This window comes from Apteryx mantelli, chromosome 2 (genome assembly GCF_036417845.1).
Source record: "Apteryx mantelli isolate bAptMan1 chromosome 2, bAptMan1.hap1, whole genome shotgun sequence".
NCBI classification, from domain to species: Eukaryota; Metazoa; Chordata; class Aves; order Apterygiformes; family Apterygidae; genus Apteryx; species Apteryx mantelli.
Window position 1 is genome coordinate 41,938,161 of NC_089979.1, and position 22,540 is coordinate 41,960,700.

General features: G+C 38.5%; 1 protein-coding gene across 1 annotated transcript in view; it reads right to left on the reverse strand.

Annotated features, from left to right (window-relative positions):
* The window catches only part of EYA1 (EYA transcriptional coactivator and phosphatase 1), an 85,259-nt gene extending 63,491 nt beyond the window's left edge, over positions 1 to 21,768 (reverse strand). The window contains exons 1-7 of the mRNA XM_067292342.1: positions 21,725 to 21,768; positions 20,190 to 20,317; positions 18,328 to 18,390; positions 7,390 to 7,470; positions 5,359 to 5,428; positions 4,830 to 4,975; positions 227 to 364 (exon numbers count right to left, since the gene is read on the reverse strand). Coding sequence (XP_067148443.1) covers positions 227 to 364; positions 4,830 to 4,975; positions 5,359 to 5,428; positions 7,390 to 7,470; positions 18,328 to 18,390; positions 20,190 to 20,313 — 622 coding nt within the window. The 5' untranslated portion in view covers positions 20,314 to 20,317; positions 21,725 to 21,768. The remainder of the gene's footprint in view (positions 1 to 226; positions 365 to 4,829; positions 4,976 to 5,358; positions 5,429 to 7,389; positions 7,471 to 18,327; positions 18,391 to 20,189; positions 20,318 to 21,724) is intronic.
* Between the last annotated feature and the right edge of the window lie 772 nt (positions 21,769 to 22,540).

The following is a 22,540-nucleotide window of genomic DNA, read 5'->3' on the forward strand; positions in this document are numbered from 1 at the left end:
ACTAATGAGGTCTTGAAGTGAGGGATCTTCCAAACTGCTGAGAGCTGGCCTGTCGCCGCTCTCAGCGAAGGCAATCATTATTTCATCTCCAGCTGCAACAGCATCAGAGGCAAGCTAGTGCTCAAGCAAACATGCATCTTTATTCTAGGAATATAAAGAAATTAGGAAAAAAAACCCACATAGTGTTAACTGTATCTAATTAATGGTAGTATCTATTTATACAGACCTTGCATCTGGTAGCTATAGGGAGCCTGTCCAGGTTGAGGTGTGCTAAAGCTTGCACCATAGCTTAGAAATCCTGTCTGTCCAGGTGACTGTGACTGTGACAATCCACCTTCTGTCTTGATGCCTGCCCACAATGCACCTAAATCAGTTAGTGACAGCAAATCTATTTGTTCATATTCAAACAGGGTTGGAAAATTAAATCACTTCATTATCAGCACTTTTAACTACTTCATGCATGAGAGAAAGAATACCGAGAGTATACAATGAATAGATGTGGGTAAAGGCAGTCTAGAAGTACACATAAGACTGAATTTCACCAGGGAGAGGTTAAATTCAAAACTGTGTTTCCAATAACTGCAAAAGAAATTTATACATGAACAGGAAGTTGCATTATTCCTTTTTTCCTTTCCTGCCAGAGGCTAACTTTTCCATATATTCATGACATTTCACAGAGGTAGATTAGCAACTTTATATGATTTTAATGAAGCATAACATAGCCAAACTGTCCTGCCATCCACCCATTAATGACATAACTTAGATTTGCACTGTATAATATTCCTGCATCAAAATTACACGGCTCCAAGTTTCATGGCATTCTAAGGAATTAAGCACCTCTTTAAACGCAGATAAAAAGAACCATCAGCATCAAGCGTAATGTGGATTTTCAAAGCTAATTAAAAACTATAGAATACATTCAATCTTTTAACAAATAAACACATATAGACATGAACCATACCTGAAGCAATCTCCCAAACTGGGAGAAACATACAAGTCTCATTAATCTGCACTGACAGGGAAATCCATTACACATCACCTTCTCATTTCCAAATTCAGTGATAAAATAATCCAAAGGCCAATTAAATGAATGACTTGCCTTCCAGCTTCAGTGATTTTTGCATAAATTTGTAAATGAGTAAGCAAGTAAATATGAGCAAATGACATACTGAGGAAATGCACACAACTCAGCCTTTGTCATTTGCTTTTATTAATAACAATGTCCCAACATGAACTATCATTTAAACCATTTAAAAAAATTAAAGCCAAAGAAATGGAAAAGTAACATAACACTCTTATGTTTCACTGTGGCGTTCAGTGATACCTCATTGTTCAGAAACCACCATTATTTGAACTGAATTAACTAAGTGTGAATTAGTAACATACCTTTGAAAATGACTGTTAATCTAAGTCCATTTCCTGGTTGAATTTTTTTTTTTTCTTTTTAAACAATGCTCTACAATATTTGAAGGTGGGAGAGAGCTTAGAAGTTACTGTGTTTGCAAAACTTCAGTAGCTCTCTATACACAAATGTCAGCATATTTTCTTGTGGCATTTAAATGATTATTTTCCAACTGGGGTCATTAATTATCTTTAATTCCTTCTGCCACACTTGCTAACTGCCAGACTAACCCTGTTTGCTTGTTTTTCCCTGGTGCTTACTTTCCTCTTCTATTTCATGTTGCAATTAAACAATCACAGTGATGAATCTGACACCTCGTTTCCAATGGGAAACTCCTGCTATGGATGTTTTGGTATCAATGATTCCCATTTGTTGTCTGTTTAAGGACCTCTGAAATGCTGGTTAAATATTGCTTAGAGAAAGTTTAACTAAATCAAGTTTTAAAGTTCTAGACCAGCTTTAACAGTCTGATTCAACACTCAATCTCAGATAAAGCGAGGGGAGATGATCAAAGGTGGTGGCAGGAGGATGGTATTTGAGTGAAGACAACTTGGCACGGACATGCCCTTCTGCCAGCCTCCAAACTGTGAGAAGCCTTTCATCTCTGGAGACCTGCTCTGCTCACCTGCTCTCCTCTACAAGGCCTTCACTCAATTTTCCTGATATTCCCTCCTCCTTTTCTTTCTACCAGTTCTATTATATACAAAGAAGCGGGAAGGGTCAGTGTAAGAAAACCTAACAGGACCGCCAATATCTAGAAGGAGAAGCTGGTAAAGGAGGCCTTTGCGAGGCTCCTGCGGGAGCGGGCAGGAGTAGAGAGCTTCAGGAAATACTCCAGCCTCCTCAGCAGCTTTGCAGCACCCTGGCAGGCAGCTGTCCCTGGCATTCCCCTCCACCCCCTTTCCTGCCTTCATGACTTCAGCATGGTCGAGGTGTAGGAGTGGAAAAACGAACAGGCTAGATGCATTCAAGACAGCACCTTCCCAAATTCTGCCCCAAAGAAAAAGCTTGAGGGAGGTTGATACGTGAATGTGTAATTATAGGTGACATTAAAAAAAACAAAACGAAACACTTTGAAGAACATTTTTGCCCCTCAGGTAAGTCCCAGAGTCAAGAAACAAAAGCACAAGAATCCCCCCCCCATTCCAATTCAAAGTTTTTCCTTTTACAGAAGTCTCCTCTCTTTATACCTGCTGGAACCTTTCTACCTGGAAGAGAGAAAGGCAAAGCATATGATACATGAGATCTATGCTACAGACCCAAGAGGAGAATTTTGGCTCTAAACAAGGTTCACTTCTTTTTTTTGCTTTGCGCAAATGAGCATCCCACTGTTCCCTAAGCAATTTATTTCAGGAACACAGATTATATGATGAGCCTTAAATGTGCAAAAACATATATGGTGATAGCTCCTAAAACTTTTTAAAGGTTATTTGCTTTTAAATATCACTGCTAGATGACAAAGTACACCAGCAAGAAGCACCTTAGCCCCTGTCACGAGGTTCTGTCTGAAGAGACCAAAACGCATAAAAACCCATTTGGCTCAGCAGCAAAAGCAACTCTGCAATGTAAAAATTATCCAAAGTCTTAGGCACAGGGGATGGACTGGGTAAAAATCAAAACAAAACAAAACAAAAGAGCAGGCAGGCATGTTAACCCCCAGCTAACAACTGCCAAGTAAAGCAACTCTCAATTATAGCCCCGACAACAGGGAGACAGCTACTCTGAATTAGTAAAATCAAGGCCCTGCTGAAGTCAGTGGGAGTTTTGTAGCTGACTTCAGTGAGGTCAGGATTTCATCCAGAGGAACCAAGCAAAAACAAAAAAGTCACTGTTTGGGCTAGCCAAGCCACCAGACAGCCAAATATGAATACGAGGTGTCCACAGGACAAATGTGTCAAGAAAAGCATTGTAGGGAGAGGTATTGTCTGTTCGAGACCACCTGATACAGCTGGAAAAAACAGACAAGCACTCATCAGGAGCAAAAACTTTCTTTTGGGGGGTGGGGAGAGAACACCCATCTTCTTAGTCTTGAAAATGTAATTTAAATATTTTTAAAGTATTTGTTTATGTAAGTTTAAAATACGCGGAGTGGAACTGAAACATCCAACTCACGTTTATAACCATATTTCTGGCAGTAAGTAATCAGGATTGAAGCCATAGGAAGAATGTTACTTTGGGTCATAATTATTGACAATATATTAATGAAACTCATATTTTGTAAAGTCAGGGAAAACAATAATCTATTTATTCTACCTAGTGTCCACAGTAATCTGCTGTAACATATGCTTATGCCCCTGTGGATTTCAACTTGCAGATTCAAGATGAAAGATTCACCAGTCTTGCACTTAGACTTTTTAATAATTTTAAGGGGCACACGCCTACACTGTGAGTTCTGTCCCCTTGGTATAAAACTTACGTTACCTGAATGTATTTTTACAAAATATGCTGCTAAAAGCATGTGGATCATATATTTTCAATATATTCCCCCAGAGGAATATAAGACCTATTTTCTAATAATGCATCTTTGCTGCCGAACTGCTATGGGGTCTGCCAGCAGACAGTCTGGCAGCAAAATGGTCTCACCCACAGCAGCTTGTTTTTAAATTAAATTTTTTGGGGAAAGATTTGTTACTTAGTACTATCTTCTTCATCATACAGACAGAGCTCCAGTGGCAATTTGCCTCAATTTTCACCTCCAGGGAGCTCTGTAGCATTGCAAGCAGGATTTTGGGGGGGTCTTTTGAATCAGGTCTTCATTCACAGAATCACAGAATCGCTGAGGTTGGAAGGGACCTCTGGAGATCATCTAAGTCCAACCCCCCTGCTCAAGCACGGTCACCTAGAGCACGTTGCACAGGATCGCGTCCAGGCAGGTTTTGAATATCTCCAGAGAAGGAGACTCCACAACCTCTCTGGGCAACCTGTTCCAGTGCTCTGTCACCCTCACAGTGAAGAAGTTTTTCCTCATGTTCAGATGGATTCCATCAAAACCACTGCAGCTTGACTGATTCACTTGTTTTACAATAATCTAGGTCAGCCGAAATTTATTTACCAACTTACTCTATTACAATGCTGGAGAACACAGCTCCTTGGGAATTACCAGGAGCTGTGCCTGTGTAATGGAAGTCCCTGGATCCGTTTCCCCATTTCAGCGCTGCTTTTTTATATCGCCAGTAAAAGCCTGACGAATGTCTCCCCTTGATCCATCAGTTTAACAAAAACAGAGCAGACCTTCTTGAGTAGCTTCTTAGTTCTTTAACACGCAAGTTAAGCTGCACTCACTCCAATAGGAAAACTATACACCACTTTTCCATGATAAATGTTCGAGAGCACAGCCGTCCCACTAAACGCTGATGCGAGGGCCATGTAATCTTCTTCTAAAAAATGTTTATTTTAGGAATATAATAATATGGATGTGGTTTCTTACCATACGAAGGGATTCCATAAGGCTGGCCTGGCTGCGGGTAGGTGGCGTAAGCAGTAGCTTGCTGCATCCCTGTTGTAAACTGTGTCTGCCCATATGCAGCCATCGTTTGTGAAGAGGGGGTAGGAAGAATATGTGGGTATGGTCTGCTATTGATTACAAATGACAGAAAATAGGACAGACACTGCATTAGACAGACATGCAAGTACTTATTTTTAGCCTTATTATAATCCTGCTACTTCATTAACACATAATTGTAGGCTGCACTAGAGAACAGAAACTGGAAGACAAAGACAAAACAATAATAACAAATCAATAATAAAAGAATAAGTAAAATAAGAACTTTTCCAAATATATTTTTTAAATACATTCTTAGCATTAAAAAAATATACATCTTTTTTCCTAGAAGCTGTTGTGGTTTAAATTATGACTTAACAGATGGACCCAATTATTATTTTAAATGAGGTTAAAATCTGCCTATTTCAGTTATTATTATTACTACTATTATTATTATTTTTAAAAGATATCATACTTGGAAGGGTAAATCTGTGGTGGGGAGAACTGGTGTGTTTGTCTTGGGCTGAAACCACTGCTTCCAATTGCTGCACCGAGGAGAAAAGAAAGCACACAGAAGTGTAAATACACACACCAAAGATAAATATTATTTTTCCTAATAGAATTTCAGAATATTAACAAGACTTTAATTAAATTCAAATATCATTGATACCTGAGGTAGAAAATAATATTTTATCAGGAACTATGCAAGAATGCTTAACATTAAAATCTTGATTGCAAATTTCAAATACTAAATTGCCCCTTTGTACAACTCCAGAGCACTAGTTGATTCTTTGCTTGCACACAGACAACATTTTCAATGCAAACAATCTATTTCCTAATGGCGACATTTTCCCTTCATATTTTCGAAGGATTATGATATCTCAAGAGCAACATTTTATTAACTTTTAGAATTTTTAAGACCTACGTTTTATGAAGGAGCTTTATGCATGCCTCTATTGAAAACATATGGTCAGCTTCAGTGCACGTGCCTCTTTCTAAAATAATTCCATAATGCGTAAGATGCATTACCATATTTCACCTCCTTCTCTTTTTCCCCATGTTATCTACTTATTTCTAAAATGCTTTCAGACCTTCAAAACACTCGGTATTACACAGAGATGCCACCACAAATGTGCAGATTTTCTTAGTGAAACACTTTGTACCTACAAGGCTAAATAGTTAACTTCTCTTCCTGCAGTTCAGACACTGAGGGTTTCCCAAAAGCAGCCACTGCTCCCACGTAGCTTTATGTAAAACCCTATGAAATTCCTCCGGTATTTATGGGCGCCGACGCGAGTGTGTGTCGGATGCGCTTGCATGCTCTGCTCTCACCCTTATTTTCAGGAGCTCCCTACAGCGAGCACTTTCCTCTCTGATTACCATTTGGGTGCCATTCCTCCTCTATGTCCCAAGGTTGAGAGCGAAGCCTTTGCCAGGAAGGGGTCACGTGCAGGTTATGAGACTACTGCGAGCTCAGACAGTCAGAGAAACAACAGGCCCTACCGCTAAGTACCTGGAAATAAACAGGGCACGCACGATTACCCGCTGCCAGCTCCCCCTTCCTGGCCAGCTACGGGGAAAATCCATCATCTTTACACCCTTGCAGCGCTCGGCAAGTGCAGACTAAAGCAGAGAGTCGCTCTCTAGTCCTTCCCCACTTGTGTTTTTTTGTTTTTTTTCCCCCCCGTGGCCTGTGAGGCTGTAGATATTTCAAATGTTATGGTCCAGGAGTCAGTCACATCCCCACAGACCTACGGAGCTACTGTTTAGCATACAACTTACTCTTCGTTTAGAGATTTAAAATATTCTGGAAACCTCATTTGCCTTTAAAGGTTGACACTTTCATACTCAACTGCATACACAGAAAATGGAGAATATCACCTGATCAGGAAAAGGCTGGCTACTTGGGACCTTACTGGTTGCGAGACGTCAAATTTTGCTACTCTGGAAATGTAATCCACTACATATTATTAGATCCTTTTTTATTTGATTTATGCCATAAAAACTAGAAATACCACAGTTAACCCATAGGTATGTAAAACTGTGCAAACGTCTTAGGATTTTCTCACAGTATGCGTCTTGTGAATGTTAGCAGCTAAGATGTGTTTGGCTTCCAGTAAGAAAAGACTGACAAAAATACCTTGATAATAACAAATTACAACAAATGAAGATGACCTTCACCTCAATTACAACACAAATCGCAGAGGCAGATATGTTTACTCACGGAAAACAAAAGAGTAATTACTTTGGGCCAGAATACTCCCCAGCTCCCCAGTGAGACTCTTAATGAAGACACCAAAGGACATCAATAAGCATGATACTGTATGTTCCTTACTCAGGGAAAAGTCTTACTGGCTTACACTGCTTGAATAAGGTGAGCAGAAATAGGTATAAGTTGCAAAGTGCACAAAACTTTTTAAACAGCTGTGCACAAGTTTAGACCATATGGGAAAAGAAAATAATAAATGAAAAATTGCTGAGCATAAAACCTTTGTTTATTCCTTACCTGATCCTGAGAAATTGTCTAAAGACCCGTCTGTGGCAGTAGTAGTAGCAATCTCACTGCTGCTCATTGGTTCTGTTTTAACTATAGAAATATAAATAAAATATATTCTATATGCACCTAATATTCTTGCATGCACATGCACACACGCTCACAGTCACCAATTCAATAAAACAAAAATCTGCCAAAAATGTTTAAATCATGGCTATCGGTATTTTGCATTTTATGTATTTGTGTGTACAAACAATGCAAAATACTGGCAGCTATGATTTACACATACATATAAAATGATCAAGAGGGTTATTTCTGTCCCCAAGGAACAAGAGCCACTGTAACAAACGAGAAGTCCCCATGCAACTCTCTGCACCTGTCCTGACTCCTCTTAATCCTACAGACCCAACAATAAGGGGCTACATTTAGATCAGGTCACAGAGCCATTTACAAGCTTGAAACACAATGATCTGAATCAGATTAAAAAAGAAGTAATTTTTAAATGGTTTTGTCTGAGGGCTAGTCAAAATGTTCCCATCCAAATTACTTTTCAGAGGAAAAATGAAAATTTCAAATGAAGTAAAAAAAAACAAAAAAACAAAAAAAACAAGCCCCCACCTTTCCTCACAGTGGATTTCTCCTCTCAAAATAAAAAAAAGCAACTTCATATTCAGCAACACTGAGTATACAAAGGGGACACAGTCCTCAGCAGATATTTTACTAAAAAGAATGCTTTTACATTTTATTCTCTTTGCAGCAGAGACCCAACCCAGCTGTCAGAGACTAAAAAAGGATGAGAGTAAGAGAGATTCTCTCCTGGCTCATGCAATATCATAATTAATTGTTGATTACTGACTTTTAATAAAGCCTCAATTCAATGAACAAATTTCACTTTCTGTTACTACAGTGTAACACCAATAACAACAGTATTCTGATCCACAGACCAAAGATAGGGCTGATCTGGCACGGATTTAAACAGGCGCAATACCTATTCCCAGTGAGTTGCTAGGGCGGCATGGCAATGTCTCAATTCCATTTTTACATATCCAGCTTTCGGAGTTATAGCAAACAAAAAAGCAAGGATGAGGATGGTGTTTCACAAAACAACTGAGCTGATTTTATGTCTACAGCCCAAGAAGGATGCAGAACTTTTGCTCTTTTTGACATCCAGTCACTGCTTCCTACGCACCTGAGTTGGTACATATCTGACCTTTCAGAAAATTCAGAAAATGAATCCAGGAAAAATAAGGTAAACTACATCCTATTTGACACATAAAGCCTTAGTGTCACCTTGACACTAAGTGTGTGTGTGCCTGTCTGTGTAGGAATAGATATAGGAATAAATTTAGGAATTGCAACCATCATTAACATAAACCCTTTTGGTGCTAGATTTGCAAAGGGTGAAGGAGGGGATCTTTTCCCTTTTGATGAAGGACCTTTCTTTTCCTTGCCAATACAAATTTTTATTTCCGCATGCCTCACTATTTCTTTCGCCTGACCTTATCCAAGGAATTTGCATGTAGCCTCTCAAGGTTTTACTAATCACCCACTATTTTCATTTGATTCTCACACAGGATGTTTTGTCTGCACTGGCTAACTCAGGAGATCAATATTAGCTCCACACAGAATTCAGCTATGGCTACATTAGCAAGAAGTGCAGCCCAATGGGAAGAGATTTATAGAGAGAAACAGTCGATGCAGAGGGTCCAGCAGCCACAGCACAGGTGTTTTAGAGAGGGTACTTCATACAAGGTCTAGCCTTGTCCCAAGGATGGAGTGCCTGCAAGCAGCTGGAGCACATTGGCTGCACTCCTGGTTTAATTTCATTTGCAAGGAATGAAGGCCAAGAGCTGTCCCCAAGGTGAGCTACACCGCAGTCCCAGGGCTGGTCAGGAGGTTCCCTTCAAGAGATCTCAGTCTGAACTACAACTCTGATCCAAACTTATTGCTTAGGAACACAAAGTATCTCATAATGTACCCAGACACCCATTTCATTACTAAATACTTAAAGTCTAATACACAGATGCAACAAAATATTTGAAGTGTCTAGTCCAAGCCATTTTCAGGAAATTGCCAGATTTTTACAAATCTTCTACATTAAACGTAGAGATCCAGAGTTACGCCTACATTATCTTCTGCATTTTCTTAAAAGAAGTTTTTCACCACTACATTTTACAGTCAGGCTCTAGATTACTCCAGCTTCATAGATTACTCCAGCTTTCCCAAAACTTTGCAAGTCTTCCTGGCCTAATTTCCTTAATGCAATTGTACTTTTGGGAATAACGACAAAGAATGTTTTTCTCTATAGTTGACAACTGAGAGGGGGGAAAAGAAAGGAAGAGAAGAAAGATCAATCCAATCTGGGGTAAAGGTTCACACGAAGGAAGATTTCAGTATCTGCCTTCTCCCAACTCTTCCCTTGTTCTGTCTTGGGGAAATGATTCTTGTATTCCTTATAAAATAAAATACTATTCTTTTAGATCACCATAAACTAGCAGCCCTAGGACTATGCTAAGCCACCTCACACAATACAGAAACCTACCATACCATTCGCCACTTATCTGGATTTCAGACCTTTGTTAAATATAACAGTTGGGGAAAAACCTAATCAAAATGGAATGACTCATGAGAAGTATTTTAGTATAACAATGGTTAGAACTGAACTCTGTTTACTTAACATACTGCTTCTTCAGATATAGGAAAAAATATATGAAATACACTGCAGTGCCTTCTTCATGGAAATTAATTCTATTTACTGATTGACGAGCTCACAAATTTTTGATAACAGCTGCTCTGTAGTCCTCCTCCCTCAACTGTTGTACTTCCTGAATATATGAAAAATAGGATAGGAAAGGCTGTCCATGTTGTTCCTGATTTGGATACACATTAGTAAGGTCATAATAAATAAGTCCTATCATTCCTTCTTTAGAAACGACCATGACCTTAACAGAACTTTGTGCTGCAGCTAGTTGAGAATTTAATAAAGATGGATAGAGACTGGAAAATCCTCCATTCCCCAAGCACTTTAATCAAAATGCCAGAAAACAACTATGTATTTCCTTCTGTCTGCAGCCTAAAAATATTTCAAGAAGATGAAAGCTTGCTATACAAAGAAGCGAACTAAGAAGAAACAGCCACAGTTTCACCCATCAGAAAAATCTACCACGTGGATTCTCACTGTAGAGGAAGATCTGTCATTCACCCAAGACAAAAACTGACCTGCAACATAGCAGATTTTCCCCCAGAACCATGGGGAAAGAGAGCTGTGAAAGGAGCTCCTAATGTTACAAGTCTGCTGCTCTATCACTATAGCGCTTCAGTAATCCATATCTATTATGTGAAAATATGGAGCTGTCCATGCAAGCAAAGCTTTGGAAGGTCACAGATGACATGTGCAGCAAGTACAGACCCCACCCTTCCTTATTACATGTGATGTCTCTTCCCCATGGCCTGGCAACACACTCCTTAAACATGCTCTGGGTTTTAGCTCTCTATTTTTCCATGGCAATAACATTTCTGCAACATGTTCTAAGCTTTTGCAGTATGGCATTGGAAAGTATGTGCCACACCTACACAGAACATGTTGCAAGCTTTCCAGTAATTTCCAGTAGCATGCTCAATTGTGGCAGACACCAAAGAAAGCAAAATAGAAGAGTTCCCATTTCTGCTGTCCCATTATCAAAGTAGAACTTTGCAGAGGCATGACATTATTAGACTTGCAGTAGAAAGAGAATTTGTTTTATCAATATGCTACTAAGTTTTAATGCTAACAAAATCACTCTGTAATAAAACAGAATATTAACAAGAAGTTCAAGAAGAAATCTGATGCATTCCTCATCTGCTGCAAAAATTAAACACTTATTAAGAACTACTAGTTTAGATTTGGTTTAGAGACTTAAATATCTGTGTCACTGGAGAAATATTTTTCCCCATTATTTTTCTCTTCCTAGTTATTTATGAGATTTTAAAAACAAGATTTAAAAAGAGACTGTATAAGAAAACAACACAACAGAATAATAGGAGAAAAAAACAGGACTAGCAGATAATCTATAACACACATGCTAGCCCTGGAAAACAAAGCACAAAAATTCTGAGACAGCAAAACTGCTGATCTAGCATTAAATTGGTTGTCAAAATACTTCATCTTAAGACACTTTTAGAACATAAGCGCCGTGTGCCTTGTTTTGTCAGCAATACTGCAAAAGGTGGTTAGTAATGAATTACAAATTAGTTTCTGAACTACACTAAGAGAGAGCACTTGATATCAGAACCCACAAGTTCATGTAGTTATACTATATGAATAAATGAGCAAAATGAAATCAGTTCTGGCTGACAGCTCTCAATATTCATGGGGCACAAAGGTCTCAACAAAATAAATGAAGCAATTCATTTATATACATACGTCTAAATACAAATCTTTGGCCCTATTTTGTTTTGTCTCAAGGTGATATGCTATGTGAGAAGAATTGCTATAATATAATTGAACTAAAAATCAAAAGTTTTTAACAGTTTTAATAGTCTCTAAGGATGTGATTCCTCTGTTGGCTACATTCAGTGAAAAAAAAATTAGCACTGATATGTCTAGACATTACAGAGTTTAACAGCATCATTAAAGCAACACAAAACATATCCACTTTATATTCTTCACTTAGATTCCTTTGATATTCCAAAGTCATTTTTTTAGCAGGGCAAGTTACCATGCTTAGACAGGTTGATCGATTTTTAAAATCATACAGTTGCAATTTATATTTTAAAAGACCCTAGTATTTTGCAGTTCCTCCAGTCTGCAGATTTTATCCACTACATGGCTCCACCTTATTTTCAGTTTCATCTGATAACATCTTTTAGTATCTCTCTCACCTTCTCCTCCTTTTCTGGCTTTTTCTGGCATTAAGCTAGTGCAGCTATTAAACGTATTACTGCTTTAAAAACAGAAATTTTCATAATGCTCACAAATTCTCAATCTTCAAACAATATTAGCAGCTAAACAGTATGTCAATACAGACTTTCACCTTTTCACAGCCTTGGTATATCTTGATGAAGTATTTCATATGTCAGTTACTAATCATACACTATTTTGCTTGATACTATACCCTTTCTGTACCCAACAGAAGCCCAAAGCTCACCTGAAAGTTCAAAGATAATTATTAGTCACTAACAATGGCACAAAAATTCTACCATTGACTTCTAAGCTGATGAAGCTTTTCAGTATTTTATTCAAACTTGAAACTGGAGCTGAATCTTGCAATATTTGTATAAACAGGTTATTATATTATACTAATTGCTATTGAGGGCTTTATTCTCTCCTGTTGTCACAGACAATCAAATCTGCAGTTCTGGGCCATGAAGCCTGATAAACTTACTTGCTCCTGCTTCTCCAACGAGAGGATTCCTCCTGAGTCTCATTTGTCTGGGAATTACCAGAAGGTAATTACTACAAGGTAATTTCCAGACTAAATTTATGTTCAGTTTTCAAAGAAAGCCCCCACCCAAAGAAGCACATGCTAGTTCAAGCCCAGACTATATCCTGCTCTACCCTCCTCTGATGTGAGGAGTCTTCACAAATCCTGTGGTATTCTGGCGACCACTCGCCCCTAGCTTTCACTGCATGTGTTCTTCCCCTATAAGCCTCGTCTTCCTCTTATATTATGCATTGTAACTGTAAGAGCCTTAACTTCATTTTTCCTGCTCATCTAGGAGCAAAAAATCTTGAATTTACAAAGAAATGGTATCACCACAATACAAAATCGGAAAGAAAATTCAAAACCCAAATTGGATGGAGGCAAGTTTTGATAATATTTGTAGCTGCTAATCAAGTTTTAAGTCTGAATATTTATCTGAGAAGCATAGTCATGAGCTAAAATAGTTTCACTCACTCTGGCTAGGAAATCAGAATATCTGAATCAAAACAACATTCTTAGCCCTTGATATTCTCATGTCAATTTATACCAAACAATTGTATCACCTCTCCTGTCCAAATGGAGGCAGCATATATCCATAAACAACCCTTTCAGAGGTGTTATGATATATATGTATGTATATATATATATATATATTTTTTTTTTCTTCTTCTTCTTAAAACCTCTGTTTATGAATCTGGCCATAGAAACTCCCCTACACATGGGTTGCTTCACGTGTGTGTAAAATATCTGTATTCTTCAACCAAAGCCAGGTAAAAAGCTATAGAAGGACCACACATGGTAACTACTGCAGCCGTTAATGGCAAAGGGGGCTCACTTCAGCTACCTTGCAGAAGCCCAAAAGACCTTCAAGCAAGCAGAGGGCCTCATGGGGAATTTAAACCTGCTCTACCATTTTGGTGTACAAGATGCATCACTGAGACACGAAGCGCAGAAGCAGAATGACAAAGTGGGCAAGGCCTTTCATAAGCAGAAAATAATTTCCTCTGCCCTTAGCTAGGCTCTGAACTCCAGGGCCGACGGAGCTGGAGCCAGATTCACCCCAATGAGGAGGGTCAGCATCAGCCCGCCTTCCCCTCCCTGGAGCAGCAGCGGGACTTAAGTACTCCTTTCTTTCAGAAAAAGATTATGGGGGAAAATAAAATGGTGATGTTTTCACAAATAGATGCATAAACATGCAGAAAAAGTGATGAATATGTAAATATTTAGAGGCCAGTCTCCTCACTCAAGACCTTGCTAAAGGAGTTGCTGGACTGAGGCAACAGAAAAGTTATTTCATTGGCCAAAAAGCTATGAAAGAGGAATAATAGAGCATTATGCAACATGTGCTCAGAATAGACGGAAGGACTCTTGGGGAAGCAGGAGAACAAAAGCACAGATAAGAGAGTCTGGAAGGAAGCCAATGCAATACTGCAGGAAAAAGGTAAAGAGCAGGGAAAAAAAAGGCAGTCCAAGTCACCCCCTTGCCTTCACATAGACAGATGGAGTAATGTGTATCTGTTTTCCAGTCTCCAGAAGTGGCAACAGGTCAAAGACTAGCCCCTACAATCCCCTAGATTGCTTTTGCAGGGCTGGTTGGACTGGGACCGCTTGCAGTCTTTGCCTCTTGCCATACAATTGCCTTCTTGTGCTCTTCCAGGGCTGAGCAAAGACGCTACCAGATCAATAGTTTTTGATACTAACACCCTACCCTGAAATGCAAAGAACAGTTTCATCTTCATAGGGCTATTTTCTTCAGGATGTTTAAATGTGGAGGTGCATCAATTAAAATTCTTACACCATCGAGCCCTTCCTTACAAACACAGGTCTAGCAACTTGAATATACATAACTGGCAGAAACTCCAGAAATGAGCAGTTAAAAGATATCAGAAACCAGTCGTCTCCTAAAGGAGGATCATTTTGTCTGATTGTCATCACCTATCACAACTTTGCACCCTAAAATATACGAAAAGTTGAATAATTACTATTTGTTAAAAAAATTAAGAATTATTCATTGCCACTGCACAGAATTGACTGCAATAAAAAAAGACTATTCTGAGTGCTGCAAAGTGTCATTAGAAACGCAATGACTATTCAGCATCTTTTTTACTTGCAGAAATCAACATAATCATATAATCAACATGTGTCATTGTAACAACCAGCTCATACCCTCTCTACGGATTTCAATATTTTATTTCACCAGTTTATTACACTCCTTCATAGGGAGAGCCTCACAAAACTACACATTTAATAAACAATGTAACACCTCAGGAAGCATATGTTCAAAAATAACATCCATTACAAAACAAAACAAGGTGCTGTAGTTGTCCAGATAGTGAGTGACTGAGGAGTGAGGTGAAATGATTAGTTACGAAGAATTAAGACAGGTGCATGGCTTGAATAGTTTTGGGGAAGAAAACAGAAATCTTTTGGCTGCTTGTTGAAAAATGTTGTAAATTATAGCTTCCATTTTAAATGAAGGCTTTTGTTTTGAATATGCTATTGACTTTGAAGCATTTTCTGTATATGTAAACTCATTTTACAAGCATTATTGTAACATTATTTTCTTCTTTCATTAAGAAACAGACAAAGAGCACACAACGCATTTTTTTTGAATGTGGATGGACTGTTGCACTTGCAGCTCTTAAAGCTGTCTAAAATGTTGCATCAGGCCCAACCTGATATACCTTGATGCTCATCAGAGACATCTACAAAACTTCACTGCTGCGTATGGATCACAGGCACAGCAGGCTCGTGTTGGTCTACTGAATAGCCAGGCTCAAAAGCCTTCAGAAAGTTGCCGCTGAAGCCTTCAAATTAAAAGATACCTCTCTTTTAAGAGTTTCTGGGAAAAGAGAGGTAGGATTTTTTTGTAAGTCCTCAGACAATGCCTAATACAAGTTTCTCTCCACTCTATAATATTACAAATGGGCAGCAAACATACTGCACAGTACTGCCTTTTGAACCCTGAAGACGGATTTACATTCACGAGACTTAAGGCAACCTTTCTAATGGCCACCTGCCTGGTAGTCATATGGTGGGGAACTCTGAATGCCTTTGTGTGGGATCTCATTCTCATGTTGCAGCAGGTACTTTAAGAGCAAGAACTTTTTTTTTTTTTTTCTTTCCAAAGGAATTTTGATGTCCAACTCCCTTTGAAGCCTCCCTTCCTATTTATCTTTGAAAATCTGATCTTCAATTTGTTGTTCATTTTCCCTTCCCACTTGATATGAAAATGCCTTCTTTTCTTCCTTCTGTATACTCAAAAATGAGGGTTGAAGCACCTCCATACTCCTAACACAAATTAAGTGTAGTTGCTTGGAAAACCACTGTTCCTTCTCCCAATCTTCATCTACTCTTTTCCATCATTGTTGCATAAACCACCATAATAACGGGTCACAGGCTTCTGTTTCTCACTATATGGAATCCAAGAGAATTGATTCACATTCTTAAGATAAAAGTAAAGATCATTCTAAGTAGAAATTGCATGCAACTGGCCACTGTGGAAAAAAGCTTTACACATCCTTACAAATTTTTGAACCCAGCCTTTTTGCTCAAAGTGGACCCTGTTGTTGGAACAGCCAGTAGCTGTCTGATGAAAACTAATAAATGACAATTCAGTTATTGTTTCTTTAAGTCATTCTGTATCAACGCACAGCAATTTGCTGACAAAGTAAGTTTAGAGATAAGGCATGACTTTCAAAATTTTGAGCCGTACTTTGATTCTCTACTTCGTTACAGATTTTCTTAGGCAAGTCATGCAGGGCCAAATTTTTAAAGGTGTCCAGAATGTCTGCTGTTCACTAAGACAGAGGGTATTTTGTGGAAAAACACTTAAAAAGATCATGAAACATTCAAATACCATAGTATTTATGATAGACATCCTATCCCTCTCAGCATGCCAAGACTGCTTTTTTCTGAGTATTTTTAGCCAAACATTTTAGTGTTACTCTTCTACATTTGCACCTGGGAAGTTTTTGACTGGGCAAGATCTATAATTTCCCTGTTACCTCCCCATCACTGGTGTGAAGACCATGCTGTTTGACTGGCCCGGAGAGGAGGAAAGAACAAACACCAGCAAAGTAATTTCTTATTAGTAGTATTTTCCTGTTATTACTTATTTTTTTTACCCAAAAAGCTAAGGAAATTTTATTTTCCCCTCACCATGCAGATACCCACAGCTATGGAGATCATCTCATGACCTGAAACAAACTTCAAAGAAGTTTTGGTTTAGAGAACTCACTATACTCTAAAAGAATCTCATAGGGGAACTGCTATCCAACACAAGAAGCAGTCAATCTGATTTGTTTAGAAGTTTTTAGATAGAAGGAAATAAATAGCAGTTGCCTTCAAAAACAGAATTTCTCCAGTTGCAGTCCTTGGACATCACTACCTGATCAGTTCTGCGCTATAACAATTTTGTTCTACCGATGAGAAATTAAGCACACCAGAGTTATATAAAAGCTCACACAAAGAGTTATATAAAAGCTGCATGCAGAGATTAAACTAAGATTCAATCACACAACTAAATCCCCATTCAGTGCTTGGAAAATTTACCACTAAGTGTGAAGCTTAAAAACTTAGCTAATAACAGTGAGCTATCTTCCAACCACATCCTCTTGTAGAACAACATCAATAAGAGACAAGTCTGAAAATGTGCCTTAGAGGAATTAATGAACATTTGTTTGAAACAGGGCCATTTCACTTTGGGACAGATTTTTTTTTCTTTTTCCTTTTTTCCCCTAATCTAGTGAACATATTCTTCACTTTGGGGTATGGAAACCTGCCTAAATCACACCCAGAGTCAAATCAAATTTAACATATCTTTACAACACATTTATAACAGGCAAATATGTATATACCTGGAGGCCCTGTTTCTCATTCACATGATGGCCCTTACGCCAAAAAAGGAGGGCTCTTTTATATTAGTGAGAATGAGTGCATCAATTAGCAGTCAGTTTCCCATATTATCTTTAACATGTGAATGGTCAGCAACATACATTTCCATTCCACGTGCAACAAACAAGCAAACCACACTGGAGCATTTTAAGAAAGGTGTTTGGCAACCCCATACACGTTCATCCTTATAGTCTGTCATTTGCATTTCAGCAGGATTCTGCTTCAAGAAATTCAGAAAAAATAATTTTACTTCACCCTTCATTAAAAAAAGAAAGCCTCATGACATTCACTCCATTTTTTCTTAAGCTTGTTTAGCAGCTAGAAGAACCCAAACCAAACACTTTCTCAAGATAAAACAGATTAACAGCAAAATTCCACCTTTGGTTCTTAAGCACCTATTTAGCTCACAAAACGTGGCTCTTAGCACACAACTAATTCAGAAATTAATGATTCTATTATGTTTCTTTCTTCCTTTTTTTTTCTCCTTTTCATTATTTGTCACTTAAGAGCAATCAGAAACAGGAATTGTAAGCCTAAAAAGTTTAGACCAGATTCATTGAGCGCGAGATATTCCCTGGGACTCTTTTTGGACAACATCTTAAAATGCATGCTAACAGCACACTTCTGGTGTGTTCACCACAGCTACACAAACCTGCCGGAGTTTGTGTGCTAGTACTTAGTAACCAGTCTGCAGTGCTGAGGAGAATCATGTCGCCTGGGGGAAAATTGCAAACAAAAGAAAACTTTGGCTTCATCTCTGACGGTAAACGTGTATTTCAAGTTATATTTTTCTTGATAGAATTCACCCAAAATGAATAAACCTGAACTTTAAAATTCTAATGTCAGAAAAATAATTTACTATGGTTTAATTTACATTCTTCAGTAAACTCAGATTGACAAGTAGGGATACTACTTCCAGAATTATTTGCTACATGAGGTCAGTGCATGAATAGATACAATATATGACTAATTTCTTGACAAAGTAATGTTAAGAACCCAATGTTCAGAGTGTATGCCTGCACACAACAACTATTTGGAACAAAAAGAGTAACCAGATGGTGAATGTCTTTCAGTGTTTCAAGGAAAACTTCCATTTCTGTGCTACTAAAGAGCCTTTAAGCTATACAGAAGGAAAAAAACTGATGAAATTTACAGCAAAGGCCATAGTGATCAAGAGGGATTTTAATTCAAAAGGGTCAAACAATTTTATCCTGTACCAAAATCAGTATATACCTGATACCATAATATAAAAATATAATAATAAACTTGATATTGTAAAGGAAGAAGATTCATCTGTGGACGTGAAATATTTTCCTGCTTAAACTACATTAACATATTAAGCACTTTATTTATTCTTTAAAAAACTACATCTTTTTTTCTTTTCCCTCCAAATTGCTTAAAATTTGGACTTGCAACAATACTTTTACGGCAGTAGCAAAAGTAAGTTATACACAACTGGCACAAAAGCCTGTTAATCTGATAACCCATAAGCCCTCCCAACTACAGAGGACTCCAATTAGAATGAATAACAGAGATGTTTAGGGAATTGAGGGGGGATGACATCTGTTTGATTGACATGTGCCTTTCCTGGAAGAATGCAATGCACGTCCAAAATCCTAAACAGCCTGACAGCACTAATATGATCCAGTTTATAGAAAAAAAGGCATATCTTTGCTACAATTGCTTAACTATACATTTATATCAAGAAGTTGTATTTAATGCATTACTAGTAATTAGTCATGCTTCTTTAAAGTCCCCTTCTGTACAGCTAGCCAAAAATCATATATGATCTTTCCCATTATTGCCAGAGCAATGTTACTCTAAAGAGTATTTTTCAGTGCTTATTATATAAATCCTTCTGTATTTCATTATATGTCATTACTGGGAAAACAGATAAGTTATGTTTGTTCTCAGTAGAATACTAACAGCAGAACAACCTATCAACTGTCTGACTGTTTCTTGAAAAATAGGTATCAGTTTACCCCATTGAATTACTACACCTGTTTGAATTTTGGCCACTCCATCAGAGCAGCAAGCTAGCCCTAGGAAATTTCAACACTCAGTTTTATTAGCCTACTTGACAAAGCGTTCACAGCCTTGGGAGCTTGCAAGAAGTACAAACATAAAGAAATACTGAAATAGTAAAAAAAGATTGTAAGATTGCATTTTATAGAAAAGACAACTGTAAACACTTCCATTTTTCTCATCATTAAAATATCTTTTTGGTTTTTTTGGGGGGGGGGGTGCTGTTTTAAGCACTGTGCATACAACCTACTCAATGCATTCAAGCTACATGAAAGGAACTTAAACCTGGAACGAGAGCTATTGCTGAAAGTTGGTAATAGTAACTACTGATAAACATTGAGCATAGCTTCTATACATCATAGTACATAAACAGGTAACACCTAAAATAGTAAATTATCTTTTCTCTATCTAGCTTACTGACTGCAGGAACATTGATGGAATAAGGAGAAAGAAAGAACGATGAAACACTAAAAAAATATGGTAGCTCACCTTCTGTGCCATTGGGTGTCATGGAATTATTATTTAGATGAGAGTTATCAAGTTTTGGACCACTGGGGGATTCACTACTACCACTTAGTCGGCTATGTGGGCTGGCTAGATCCTGCATTTCCATAGACCTGAAAACAAGACGCAACTACTTTTAATGACATACTTAACACGGATTAGAGAGGAATTGCCTATAAGAAATGCCGCCCACTATTAACGAACATCCTAAAAACACTTAGTAAAAAATGAACAGCTTCTCCCAACACAATCTTTCCTCCTGTTAACTCTTGTGTGGTTGCTCCACACCCACAATTACTGACCAGCTATCATGACTCTTTTTGCAGCTTCTAACAGAAAGGAGTTTAGATAGAGTCCTGAGCTTTAGACATTCATGTCACCAGATATTTTTAAGGTACATACAAAGAATCACCAACATATGAAGAAATACATTCTCTTAAAAACAAATTAGCACTGTGCTTTTTCAAGATTTACCACTCAGTGGCAATCTAATGGGCCTCCAAACCAAATAAAACACTTGAAGCAATTGTTGAAACCTATCGTCTAGTGACAGGGAATGAGATATTCCTGATGTATGTGTTTACTCTGGCAAACTACTTAATTGTTCCTCTGTTTCCGCTGAAACAAATGCAGCATTAAAACATTATTATGTCTGCTCACTTGTTTGCTTTGTGGATTACATAAAGCGTGCCCAACTGAAAAGGGATACGTCCAACATACAGTGAATCCGTATAGGTGTTAGTATGCCTTAGCACTCTGCATTATCTCAGCTGTCATTTAGTCAAAATAATAAGAGACTAATTCAAATTCAATACCAAAGTTAAACATTTATACAGCACACAAGCAGCTGAATATTTCCGATTCGTGTTTTTAATAGCCTTACATAAAAAGGCCAACAGCCATCACCACCATGACATATCTCTTGGTTTATGTCTGGGAAGCTTATAAATACAGTGCCCTACACTTCCGTCTCTTTATACCTAAAACGTTTGATAATGTTATTTGATGTACTTATTCTAAGTAATTGCTCCCAGTAGAAATTTCATAGGTTACTCCAAGGCATTTGAACCAGTAATTTTTCTATTAAAATGAAACGGTTAGGCTCTTTTAAAGACTTATTAAAATTTATAAAAAATTCTTTCCACAGTAATGGTATAAATATCCTTAAACATACGTGTCATTTCAACCATCCTGTTTTCACCTTAAACTGAGATTTTATCGTAAATTCTAAACATAAATCCTTAATTTTATATTTCATTACTTAAAACCAACCGACGCATGAAAAAACAGGATGATTCCACAATGAGTTAAAAAAGTCAATATCTTGTATAAAAGTAAAATATTCAGTAAAGAAGCGAATACGTTCATAGTTTGCAGACTTCGCTGCATGCATTCAAATACAAAACTCCAGCATTTGCAAGCCTGCTTGACGTGGGAAACAGCAACAAATATTTACTCGTCACCTGAAGTTAGAAAGAAAAGGCTTGCAGAAAAGCAGCAGTTCCCAATCATATCCTTACCTGCAACTTGAGGAAACAACAACATCTGAACCAGCTTGGGACTTTTGCACCTGTAAACCAGGAAACAAACAGAAGCCTCTATTACTCCGCTTTAATATAAGGCCTTGGCTTAAACAAAGAATATCACTGCAGATGACAATCCTGTCCTTTAAACCCAAACGAAGAGGAGGAGGGTAGGGCGGCCGTGAAAGGCATATTGTCTTTAAATTGAAGGCTCAACTGTTGTTCCCTCGGCAGGTCTCTCTCCCTCCTCCCCGTGCCGGGAGACGGCGGCCAAATGACGGGGCAGTGATTCATCAGGGGCCCGTGACAGCTGCGGAGGGGCTCCCTCCGCCCCTGCACCGCCGCCGCCGCCGCGGCCCCCGCCAAGCCCTCCTGCACCCTCGCCGGGCCCGCGGCTGTTTTGGGGGGCCGGTGAGGATGAGCAGGGCAGAAGCTACCTGCTGGAAAGCCCTCCAGCTGGCGAGCGACGGCGCCACGCTCCCACCCCCAAAAGGAGCCCGTCTCCAAGCGGGGCGTATCAAAATTAAGAGCATCCATCGCGGTGCGAGGGCCGCCTCGTAAAAATTCCCGTCGCTAATGAGATTTCTGATAAAATGGCCCAAAAGAGCACTTCTGGTTAGCTGGACAGGAGGAAGCTGCAGCGCTTACCTCTGAGCTAGCTCATCAGAAAGGGCATTTGGCTCCAATGGGAAACCCAGTAATATCCCAGGCTGATAAAACAGCTCCTTCTCTAACTCAGGTGGGTAAGAGACTCTCTTATCCTATTAGCCAAACACTGCCGCATTTGCTTTGATAACAGACTCTTCCCTGTAG